General features: G+C 28.8%; 1 protein-coding gene across 1 annotated transcript; it reads left to right on the forward strand.

Moving 5' to 3' along the window:
• Window positions 1-10,173: 10,173 nt before the first annotated feature.
• Window positions 10,174-11,403, forward strand: LOC126334040 (uncharacterized). The gene has a single exon (XM_049996792.1). The coding sequence runs from the start codon at window positions 10,174-10,176 to the stop codon at window positions 11,401-11,403; it is 1,230 nt and encodes a 409-aa protein (XP_049852749.1).
• The last annotated feature ends 1,895 nt before the right edge of the window (window positions 11,404-13,298 follow it).

Genomic DNA, 13,298 nt, shown 5'->3' on the forward strand with positions numbered 1-13,298 from the left:
ATATTTATTAAAAATATTTATTTATGTGCATATTCTATATATTAAATAATAATTAATAAAACACAATGAATATAAGAAGTGTATAATATTATTATAGTTGTAAAATAATTAACTAAATAATAATTTAAATGATATAAAATAAACTATAATGTCATATGAAAAACGGTTTTAATAAAAATATACATATATATACAATGAAAATTAAATGGTGATAAAATGTGAAAAAATATTATAAATAAAAAATAATACAATGTATAATACGAACTATTATAATACATAAAATTTGATAATATGTTCTTTTAATTATATGGTTATATATAGTTGTTATTTTGTTAATACAACAATATTTTGTATCAGGTTTTATGTTAATAATATTAAAACCTAAAAGCAGATTAATTTTTGTTCACAGTATTTATTCATATTATGATAATTGACTTCATATTACACATATGATCATATTTTAGTCTATTTACATATTCTTTCAATATCATCTAAAAAACTTTATAGTGATTTCATATAATAGTATTATTCTTGTTCCATTATATGTGTATATTATCTCTTGACAACTTTTGTTACTAAATATAATTCTGGTTGAGATTTCATATTTTTGTTGTTCTCTTCTTTGGTTAATTTCTCACTATTTTCTCTTTTACTTTATTTCTGCCTCTTCCACACCTTTTTCTATTATTTCCATCACCCTCATTACCTTTTTTTTATTTCTTTTTATTCCATCCTTCTCTTTTACTGTTTAATATGCAATTCAGCTCTTCTCCCTATCATTTTTTTATTTTTTTCAATTTATTATATCTTTCATTTTTAACCTATTCAATTATATTTATTAGTTTTTGGTTCTTCTTTATTATATTCCATTCTACTTTTTTTAACTGAGCTTATTTCCTTTTAAACTCAGATTTATGTTTTATCCTTTTTCAATTATTTTCTTGATGTCTTTTAATATTATTCTCAAAAATCTCTTTCTATATCATCTTTTGATTCCTCTTTTGTCCTTTTCAAATACACACAACTTACCTGTTTTCTCGATTAATTCTAAGATACTCTTGTCCACTTTCATATTTTCTCTTTCCTATTAATATTTCCGATCCACTTTTCTCCCACTTTTCCAGATCTCTAACTAATTTATTTTCTTTTTCCTTTCACTTATTAAAGATTTTTAATACTAAAACCTTATCATACATTCTATTATCTTTTTCTCCTAGGCTCTTTTCACTTTTGACACATTCAAATTCTTCTATATCTAATCCTAACTATAAAATATAAGTTTTAGAATATCTATCTTTCTATTCTCTGCTTCAATATTCTTCCTTAATGTTCATATTACTTTTTTTATCAATGTATAACGTTATCATTTTTCCTTCTATGATATTCCTTAACCTTTTCATTATGTTCTTTATTGGTATTAATTATCTCTTACTGTTCAATACCATGACATTTCTCTTTCCTTTAACAACAGTTCACATCTCATTATCATATTTTCATCATTTTTCTCTTTTATTATTCTTCATTATCTACCTCCTAACGTATTCTTATATATTTTAACTCTTCAATATTCTATATCGTCTTTTACTACCAATTTTTGATCTGATAATTTTTTTATAATCTCACATATATCAAATTCTTCTTTTTCTACCTTTTCTTCCTTCATCATTTTGACTGTAATTTTTCTCAACTCCCTCAGCTAGACTATGCAAATTCTGTAGTCTTCTATCAATCCTAACGCTATTTATCAGTCTTTTTTTCTATTTTGCTAACATTGTTGATTATTTTTTCACTTCATCCGGAATTTTAACCGAATTTATCTAAAATTTAATCTCCTTCTCAAGGTTCAGTATACTATTCCTTTAGTTAATTTTAATAATCTTCATCATTTTCCTTAATAATTTGTTCTTCAACTCAAAACTCTTTACTATTACTCTACACCCTAAAGTACCATCAAACTGTCAAAAAAACAACCATATTCAACTCTCTCTAGCACATTCATCAATACTTAACCTTAATTCTAAACCATATGTTCTTAAACCGGTTATATTTCCGTTTCCTACTTCAGTATTTTTTCTTAATGTTTCTATTACCCCTTTGTTGGCTACATGTAACAATATCTTCTCACTTCCTAATATATTTGGTCTTTCTAATGCGCTCTTTACCCCTATTGACTTCTTTAATATCTAACCTCATGATACCAATTTCTTTTTTAGTAAACACTCATATCTCATTATCATATCCTTTTCCCCGTTTTCTGCTATTCCTCACCATCCACAGTCCGATACATCTGTATATATTTTAATTTTGTCATGTTTTATATTGCCTTTAGTTACCAATTCTTATTTTGCTAATTTTCTCAAAATTTTCTCACATCTATCAAATTATCCCTTCTCGACTTTTTTGGTCACTCTAATTATCATTTAACTCTTTCAACCAGAATACACAAGTAATATGGTGTTGTATTGACCCTAATGCCATCTATGCATTTTCCTTCTTGGTCTGACTAGTAATTATTTTTTCCTTAACTTCACCTGAGATTTTGAATAAACTCTTTCCTAACGTCTAACCTAAAAACTTATTTAACTCCTTTCTCTGTGTTCAACATACTTTTTCTTTTGTTAATCTTAATTTTAAATTTTGCTAGTCTTTTTAATACTTTTTTTCAATTCGAAATATTCTCTTTCATTATTACCACACATCAACATTCTCACATTTTTCAATTTACATCAACTATACGTATATTCCTCATTGTAACATACCAGACTATCCATATCTACTATATTTAATCAGCTATCCTTCTATTCTTATTAATTTCATATTGCTTATCCTTCTATTATTCACATATCAATACATACTCAATATCATCCATAAACATATTATTCACATATATATCGTGTAACTTAATCTCTCATCATGTGTCCATTCTATTTTATTTATCAATATTATAATCTATTTATACGCCGTCATTTATTTTATCAATTATACACAAAATCATTAAATAATTGTTCCTATATAAATACCGTAATTCATATTGTCAATGATCATACAATATATCTATATTATCTATACATCTTACATCTACAATTATTTACCATATATTATTAATTATTTCTGTCTGTTCTATATAAACTGATCTATATATATACATACATCATTAATGCAAACATCAATATGATTTTGGGTTTATTATATACTATATATACATATATTCAGCTCCTTTTATCATAATTTTCTTCATTTCTATAACAATAGTGTCTATATAACATCACCAATCATATTCATTTCTATATCTCATTTATATTCATCTTACCTATATTTCTCATAACCACATTAAATATATATAATAACATTCATAACATCAATATATCACATTTATATCTATCTTATCTCACTCTTTTATTCCGTCTCAATTATCTCTTCCTTATTTCAATCAAAACTTACCCTCTGTTCACATCTTTTACATTCTAACCCATAAATGACAATTACTCCTCATTCAACCCTCAACAAATTTTTATTACGACATTCAATAATATTATATAACCAATTGAACTATTTTCATCAAATAATAAACAACCTAATTTATACATATACAATATTATTAATACAAACCAACATCTTACCACACACTACTCCATTCTACAACTCCTATTATTAACTTAATATACCCACAAAACCTATCAATATATCACAACCTATAATAAATATTCACGCAATAAACATATATCTCAAAATGCATATTCACTCTATCTTATTTCTAACATCATCATCATCAATAATCTTCCACTAAATATATTTCCTAACATCTCTTAAGCAATATTTTAAACTACCACTCCATTTTAATCAACTCTATTTCACATCTTATATGCATATATTAAACTGTATAACAGCTAACTCTTATACTAAACATCAATATTTTAAATAATTCGTATTTTATACATAATTCATCTATTATCCTGCATAAACATGTCACGATTCAAATTCTAATTCGATATCATCTCTATTTCAGCTCTACACGCCACTATCATAACAATATCTTCAATACATATGTATAAAATGTTGAATCAACTGATGGCTTAGGCATAGGCTTATTACTGTATTCACAGTGTGTGACATTATCGCACAATTTACTCACAGATCTCATCAAACAATTACTCTTATTAATATATCGAGGTAACATCTTATCATAATTCGCATTCAGATTGTGTTTTATTGAGCTAATGTCCATAATTGCCAACATTCTCTGACCACTCAAGCCGGGAACATCACCTTCAAACCTACCCTATCTCATTTTTAAATTGAACAGATTAACTAAATTCCTAATTTTATTTTGTATGGTGCCACTTAGTTCATTAAAACTCAGATCTAGATTAGTTAGTCAAGTTACCAATTTTAGACGATAAACTACCATTAATATTGTTTTTTGAAAGATTCAAATAGTCCAATTCAGCAAATGAATGCAACACATCAGGTATCGAACCAGACAGATTTGAACTAAAGCCAAGATGATGTAATTTATTCAGATTTTTAATATTATCATTCAAAACACCATTGAGTTTGTTCCACATTAACATCAGATTTTTCAATTTAATTAATCAATATAGGCCACCAGGTATCAAAACCAGATAGATTTGGGTTATTTAAATCAACAATTAATAATTTATTCAAATTCCTAATATTATCATCATTCAAAATACCATTAAATGTGCTCCCTTGGAGACCTAGAATTTTCTATTTAGTTAGTGAATATAGACCATTAGTTATCGATCTAGATAAATTTGAGTTACATAAGTCAAGACCCAATAACCCATTCAGATTTTTAATACTATTATTTAAACCACAATTAAATTTGTTACCATCTCTTAATGTCGCAATTGAACCAATGAATATAGACTATCAGTTGTCGGATCAGATATACTTGAGCTATATAAATCAATAGTATGTAACTTATTCAGATTTTTCATATTATCGTTTAAACTAGCATTAAATTTGTTCCTTTACAGACACAGATATTTCACAATTCAGTCAGTTCATAAATTTCATTCGGATTATTACCCTTCAGATTTGTGTATATTACCGTTAAAAATTTAACGTATCTTTAATTACTCTAATCCCTACAGGAAATTCGTACAGCTCAATCATGTATAATCCAATCCTACTAATCTTACCCTTGTTGCAGGATATTCTTACATCATCTCAATAGTTCCCTGAAATTTTATTATTAACCAACTGCTTGTTCAACTCCACCACAAATTTCGAAGAGTTATTTTGTTCTATCAAAAATATTCTTGAAATTCCAAATACTTAATCGCTACTATCAGTAATTTGTTCATCATTTCATATTTTAATAACATTCAGTTTTCAAATATTTTTCAGAATATATTAATAATTATTTAATTTACATAATTAACCTTATTGATAATTTTTTTTAACATTATTCACTAATAACCTCTCTTATCCATACTTATTATTATCTTAACACATATTATAATCCACATTATATCTTCACCTCTTATATCATACACAATTCATTTATATTCTTCATAAAACTATTTATAAAAATTTGAATACTCTCATTTTATCCTGTCATTCTCTTCTGTTATTAACCTATTCTAGTTTATTTATACTTTTTCATTACCTGCCTATAATCCATGACTTCTATATAAAATCTTCACTTATAAAATACTGCAATCATGACATATAAATATCAATCATAGTTCTTCTTCATATCAAATGTTCAAAAAATATCCATTTGCTGAGCTGATTTAAAAACACATACAAACCCTATATACACATACTTATATATCACTACTTTTTGTTTACCTTATACTATCTATTTTATTTTATTTCTTTATTAATGTCAATTATAATAACTCTTTTTATTTCTATCAATAATTATTTATAACTTAATATACATCTCATTTTATCATCTATTATTTTATCCATTTTTCTGTCTATCTTTATTCATGACACTTATTGCTAGTTAGATATATCTTATTACACATTTTTATATATAATATTAATAACGACTTCCCTGAAAATGATCATCTGGATAATTTTAACTATTATTAATATTTATATATCTATATAATAAAAATATATCTATGTATTTTTGCTTAATATTATTTAGCTAATAAAGAGTTAGTATAATTATAATAATAAGAGTCTTACAATATGGAAAAGTTGGGTTATATATTATTTTTGGATAATGTCTCTACGCACTATTATTATATACGTATTATATAGGGTAATGTTCGGCATTATTATATATATTGACTCATTTTTATCATAACCCCCTTTTTAAACAGTAAATTTTCTCCTAAGCACTCATCCTTTTGTATTGTAAATGTGTTGCAATTATATATTAGTGACCCATTTATTCTATATGCCATACGTCACTATAAATTTTATTAGGCTTCAAATTTTATGATGTAATCTTTGTTATTAATAGTAAATGTTTATTTACCAACCTTTTAGAAATTGCTTCTATATTTTGATTTTTTTATCAAAAAGCAATTAGTTATATTTCGATCGAACAAATCAATCTTTTCTAGATATCTAGCTGACCATTCAAGAAACAGAATTCACTGCACAAATTACCTTACCTAAATACTCGTATAGATCAGGGTGTTTATTACAATTAAATCATTGATGTATTTGAGCTTCTATACTTCCATCTTCTTCATAAAAAGAGTCAACAACCACTAAAATCATCGCCTTCCCAACGATGGTTAAACCGGTTTCTTACACTTTTTGTACATCTATTCTAAAATATGATTTTTTTGAAACATCTTCTGGAGTATTTTTTCTGGAGCGGTTCACTTCAGTCTCCTTCTACACAACAATGTAAAGACAAATGTACCAGACCTCGAACAGTCGTTTCCAAACTAGGATGATAATTAACTGGTCCATTTGCACATAATTTTTCTATATGCTTCACCAATTGATCACCTAATAATGAGTCTACTGCTGAACCTAATACATTATTCCCTCTGAATTAGTCTGATCCTAACACACATAGATCATCATCTATTATATTATGTATAATATTATCCAACACACATCATCTACTATATTATATTATGTATAATATTATCCAACACACATCATCTACTATATTATATTATGTATAATATTATCCAACACACATCATCTACTATATTATATTATGTATAATATTATCCAACACACATCATCTACTATATTATATTATGTATAATATTATCCAACACACATCATCTACTATATTATATTATGTATAATATTATCCAACACACATCATATATAAAGGCATTATCTGATTAGAATGTCTTGATAATACCCCATAGAGATTGATGGTGAAGTTTCTAGGAATTGTGATACTGAAAAACCAACAGATTTGACGTATGAAATCCAAAAAAGGGGTACGTAGAATAAGCTCTTAGCCAATAAATCGAGTTACTGATATAATCAACAGATTATGCAGATTTCTAAGAAAGTAATAAGTGTGATATTGGTGTCATAAATAATGGTTTGAATTTAATGAAGAGAGAAAGAATAAACAAAAATGGAATGGTAGAATAAATATATTTGACATTTTTGGATTCAAATTGTGATAAAACAGATTAAATTTGTATTGAACCAGATACTTAGACTGATATAAAACAAGTGTATTATTTAACGCGTTAATAGCAATATAATTGATAATAAATAATTGAAAATCACGGTTATAGAAGCTAATATTTTATCGATTTAGTTAATGTTAATGATGAAATTTTGATGGTATTATTATGGTTTAAGATTTTAAAGGTCAGGTTAAAGGGCGGTAATATACGAATATAATAAGAATTACATAATATTGCATACTTATAAACATATATAATTAGGTAGAAGAGTATAACACAGATAGATGTAATCAGATTGTGAATTAGGAAGGACATATACACAATGTACAAATACACGAAAGAGTAAATGATGTAATGTATACACAGAAGAAGATAATATAAGTAACGTGTACACAGAAGATAATATAGGTAATTTATACACAGAAGAAGATAATATAGGTAATTTATACACAGAAGAAGATAATATAAGTAACGTATACACAGAAGAAGATAATATAAGTAACGTATACACAGAAGAAGATAATACATACAGGAGAAGAAGATAAGTAATATATATATACAGAAGAAGATGGAGGAAGGAAATATAATGTACCTAGAAAAAGAGAAGGTAATATACATATATAGAAAACGAAGAATATACATATATAGAAAACGAAGAATATACATATATAGAAAAGGAGAGCAATAGTTTTTGAATGGACATCGGTAAGGTGTAAGATGGGATGGAGTGATAATGGAGTATAGCAGAATGTAACAGGGGTCATGACAATAGAATATGGTAGAGTGGTATGTGATATGATATAATAGAATATAAGGGGGTAGATGATAGGATAGGATAAGTAGTAAAATAGGATAGTAGGAGAAAATACATATGTGGTGTAATATAGTGTAAATAGAGTGTAGACAACATGAATGGATAGAAGAGTAGACGTGGATAGTATGAGCAAAAGGGTGTAGATATAGACAATATGATGTAATAATGAGGAATGATGTAGACGGGGGTATATGGGTATATTGGCGTAGGTAATGTGGTAAAATTAATAAATGTATAGGTAGTATGATAGAGGGAAGAATATATGTAGACAGGTGGGTAGAGTATGTAGATGACATAGATGCTAATACGATAGAGATGAATACATTATTAATTTGATGTAATTTACGCACGAATAATATGATGTGGGTTGAGGTGTATAGAATAGTATGATAGAGGTGTGGATGTGTGTGGTAGTATGATGTAATAGAGGAGTGTGTGCAGACGGTGTGTAGATAACAATAAAATATGTAGGGGTGTATAAATGGTATAGTAGGGGGATATGTGGTATTAAGATAGGTTGAATGAGATAAATAGTATAAAGTAGAGGAAGTGTGTTGGATAGATAGTATGGTCAGTGGATAATAGAAACAGAACATTAAATGTGGATTAGAGTCAGCGGATAGATAGCATAGAACGAGATAAAGATGATAGAGGTTATGAAGATAAATCGAAAAGCAATAATAAACGGATGTAGAGAAGAGACCAAAGAGAGATGGTGTACAGAGAGAGTATGTATGAATAAATGACAGAAATGTATTTGGAAATGAGCAGAGGAATATCAAGTAAAAGATAAGTTGGAACAAAAATGATTGTAGACAAGATGGTATGACGTGATATAAATTATGTCCGTAGATAAATATTTTGAAACGAGAGATGTGCAGTGTAAAGATGAGGGAGAAAAAGTGAAGATGGGCAGAGAATGGTAACAGGGTAACAGGGTAGGTGAAGACAGAAATTGCAGATAGAGAATATATTCATACAAATGTAGATGTATAATAGAGGATGTAATAAGCGAATGAGTGTTGGTAATATGGAAGTAATTATTATAGATATAATTATACTGGCGGATAAGATTAAAGTTATAGAGGATTGAAGAAAAGGAAACTTTATGTTATATATAGGGGTGTGTTAGAATATACATAAATACACTGGATTAATACTATAGGTTGATAAAATAAATGAAAGGTTAAATGAGAGAATATATAGACGAAACAGATGATAGAATAGAAATAATTATTGACAGATAAATAAAGAGAAATAATATAGAATAAATATTAATAGCGCAAAATAAGGTGGCAGTAAGAACCGCTATTTATATATATATTTCCTTTATTTCGTCTTAAACTAGAGAGCTCCACAACGAACTTTTTTCAGCCTTTGATACCAACAGTTCTCATATTTAGCTCACTATATCACCCTGTATTCTTTCATAGGTACAGGTGATACTGTACAGAAAGTATACATCAGAGTTTCATATCGGAAAATATACACAACACCGCTAACAAACTGACATGAAGATATAGAATGATGAGATTAAAAATTGATTTTGTGAACAATATACATTCTGTATGATGTATCAATGACACACAATAACACATTTGGTGTCTTAGACTTATAATAAATATGGTTAAGACATATATACTAAATATCGAAAAGCCTCCACAATAAATAAATTTAGCTAAGTTAAGTAAAATAATGAAGTGAGAATTGAAACATTACCCATTCAAAAAGGCATTCAAGCTGTTTATCTATCTCGATATGAGGGCCATCAATAATTTATTGATACTAGTCGTTGTACAATATATTTTATTAATCGTTTCTCTAGAACCAGAATACCCTTCAAAAAATTTTGTGGTCAGACTGAACAAGTTATTTATCTACGACAAACAAAGAATCTCAGAAAATGATTACTGTGGAGATTCTAGGATATTTTGTGATAAGGACGATCGGATCTCTGAGGTCTTATTGGAACATGCTCACCTATCCAAGTTCCCTTCATTCATCACGATGATCAACGATACACTATCTAAATTCACATATAGAGGTCTAAAAGGTGAAATTCCAAGTCAAATCTATGAACTGACAGAACTGAGGCTTCTGAGGCTAATTGATGGGGACTGCCCCGTTAATTTGAGCGACAACATTGGAAAGCTGCTACATTTGAAATACCTTAACTTAGGCAACTTAGGTATGCGTGGTAAGGTACCTAATAGTCTGTACTCACTAACTGGGTTGACATATCTGGGTTTAGAAGGGAACAATTTTACCGGTTTCTTGAGTGACGACATTCAGAGACTGGCTTATTTGTGGATGCTTAATTTAGGTAGATCAGGTTTGTCTGGCCCGATACCTAATGGCTTGTACACGCTGACCCTCTTAGCGTCAATAGATTTGTCGGATAACAGTTTTAACGGCTCTTTGAGTAACAGCATTGAGGGTATGAGTGGATTGTATAGAATTCGATTAAGCAACTCAGGTCTGTCTGGTTCGATACCTGATCGTCTATATTCGTTGAAGAGACTGAGATACCTGGACCTTTCTAACAACGGTATCAGTGGGGTTTTGTCGCCTAATATTGATGGTCTAGTTGATGTGGTGGAGATGAATCTGAGTTATAATCGATTGGGAGGTCCTATACCGAAGGGAATCGCCAAGCTAACTAGGCTTAGAACTTTGTTACTGCAAGGGAATCGGTTTGAAGGTGACATTCCTAATTTTAGTAGCATGAGAAATTTAGTACATATGGAAATTACCTCAACCCGCCCCCTGAATGCCAAGTGTGATGACGGGGTTTTACCTCCAAATATTTCTAGGAACGAATGCTTAATTGGACCTGTAAGTGTGTTGTGCAATAATGTCACTCGCTGTAGATACACTGATGGGTCTACAGGTAAGTCATCTGTTGGCTCGATGTTGCACACATACAGATTGAAGATGATTGCTGTAGTGTTAGTATGTATAGGTGGAATAGAGATAATGTTAGATTAGAACTTGCAACTTTAATAATGAATAAATTATGTAAAAAACCGTGATAATTTGGGGGGTTAAAAGATTGACGTTTTCAGTGTAAGGACTGTTTTAATGTTATTCAATGTGTATAAGAGCATGAATAGGGTGAGAAATATAGTGCACGTGAGGGAGAAGATGTAGAGTAAAGATGAAATAACAAGAGATAACAATTTAAATTATTGTGTGAGATATTGTGAACTATGCTCTGACCTTATTGGTATAGATAAATAATGTTAGAGCAAAAAAAAATTGTTTTGGGGTGTTTTGAGATGTACTTATTGTGCTGTCTATTCGGTATAAATTGGTTTGTATATATTTTTTTGGCTCTGATGAACCTCAGTTGTTCTCTACTTGGACAGTCTATGTCTATAATAGTGTTTTAGTTGATGTTAATAATGATATTAATAATATTGTATGGACTAGTTTGTATTTGAATATTTTTTGGTTAGTTGTTTCTGATATTGCTTAATATCCTAATACATTTGCTTAGGCTTGCATGGGCAGGAATTAATAGTTGTAGGTTGAAGTTTCAAATGTCCGGCGATCGCCTTGGTATTGGTTGAAACCAACCAGCTCTAATCTAGTTGAGTGTGATAAAAAGAGCAAGATAATAGATATAGACATATGGATGCGGTATATTGATATTATAAATATCACTATTTGTTATTATGGATTTAATGTGATTATAGGCAAAGATAATTAAGATGGGTATGAAACACGTCTATTGCTGATTAGACTTGGGCAGCATAATGTTTTGAGGTAGAGTAGAAATGTGTATGTTAGAGATAGTATTGCATAAAATTAGCTGAAAGAAATGATAGATATATTATGCAAAAAAAAATAAGAAGGATAGGAATGTATATGTGGCTAGTGGAGTTGTACATGCATAAATGTGTGAAATTAGACAGTAGATACAAAGTGAAATATAGATATTGCAGCATTGGTGATATGGAGGTATATAAGGCATGAATAGTGAATATGTATGTAGACAGAAAGTGTAGTTGGTACACACGGATGAGTGAGAGGGAAAACAAGTGAGTGATTAGTAATTGAGACATAGTGAATGGCAAATAAAAGATGAGGTTATGAGTATAGAGGATGAAGATAAATATTTCGGATAGGAAGAATAGTAACAAAAGGTTGATGGGCAGTATAGAGAGAGTAATAGGAGGAAAGAATGTGTATGTGTGATATAGGTTGGAATATGTGGATAGTTATGATAGAGATTAAGTAGATGCGGATTGGATAGAATATGAATAGATTATAAATTAAATAGATTAGAGGTAGATAAAATATATGATGACAAAGAAGTGTATGGATATATGGTATAATGAGATGTGTGTGAATAGTATATGATCTAGTAAGGAGTGTATTAATAGGTATGGATATATAGATAGATAATAGATGATCAGATATGGATAATGTGATATGATATAATAGTAGAAGAATAAGAAAGACATAGATAACACGATATAATAGAAGAATAGTAGTAGAGTAGAGGTATAGATAGTATGCGTTATAATAAAGAGAGTGCATAAGTATGAATATAAAGAGGAATATGTATAGACATATGATATGATGAAGTGAGAAAGGTTTAGATAAGTACGATAGAGAGATGGTATGCGGATAGTTATGATAGAGTTTGTGGGAGATTAGATAGTGGATATAGTGTGAATATGTGGGTAGTATGAACAGTATGATAGAGTTTGAATGGGAGTGTGAGATAATGAGAGACAGGGAAGTAGGGAAATTAGCAAATACGTATTAAGTATGAAAGAGGTGTAGATTAGAATTAGAGGATAGATAGTATGGTATGACATAGTGAAGATTATGTACGGATATAAACATATAGAAGAGGATTGAGTCTATTTGGA

This window comes from Schistocerca gregaria, unplaced genomic scaffold, assembly GCF_023897955.1.
Source record: "Schistocerca gregaria isolate iqSchGreg1 unplaced genomic scaffold, iqSchGreg1.2 ptg001684l, whole genome shotgun sequence".
Classification (NCBI taxonomy): domain Eukaryota; kingdom Metazoa; phylum Arthropoda; class Insecta; order Orthoptera; family Acrididae; genus Schistocerca; species Schistocerca gregaria.

Bases quoted from the DNA above. Each gene is read 5' to 3' on its own strand.
- LOC126334040 (XM_049996792.1), top strand. From the start codon at position 10,174: ATGAGGGCCATCAATAATTTATTGATACTAGTCGTTGTACAATATATT.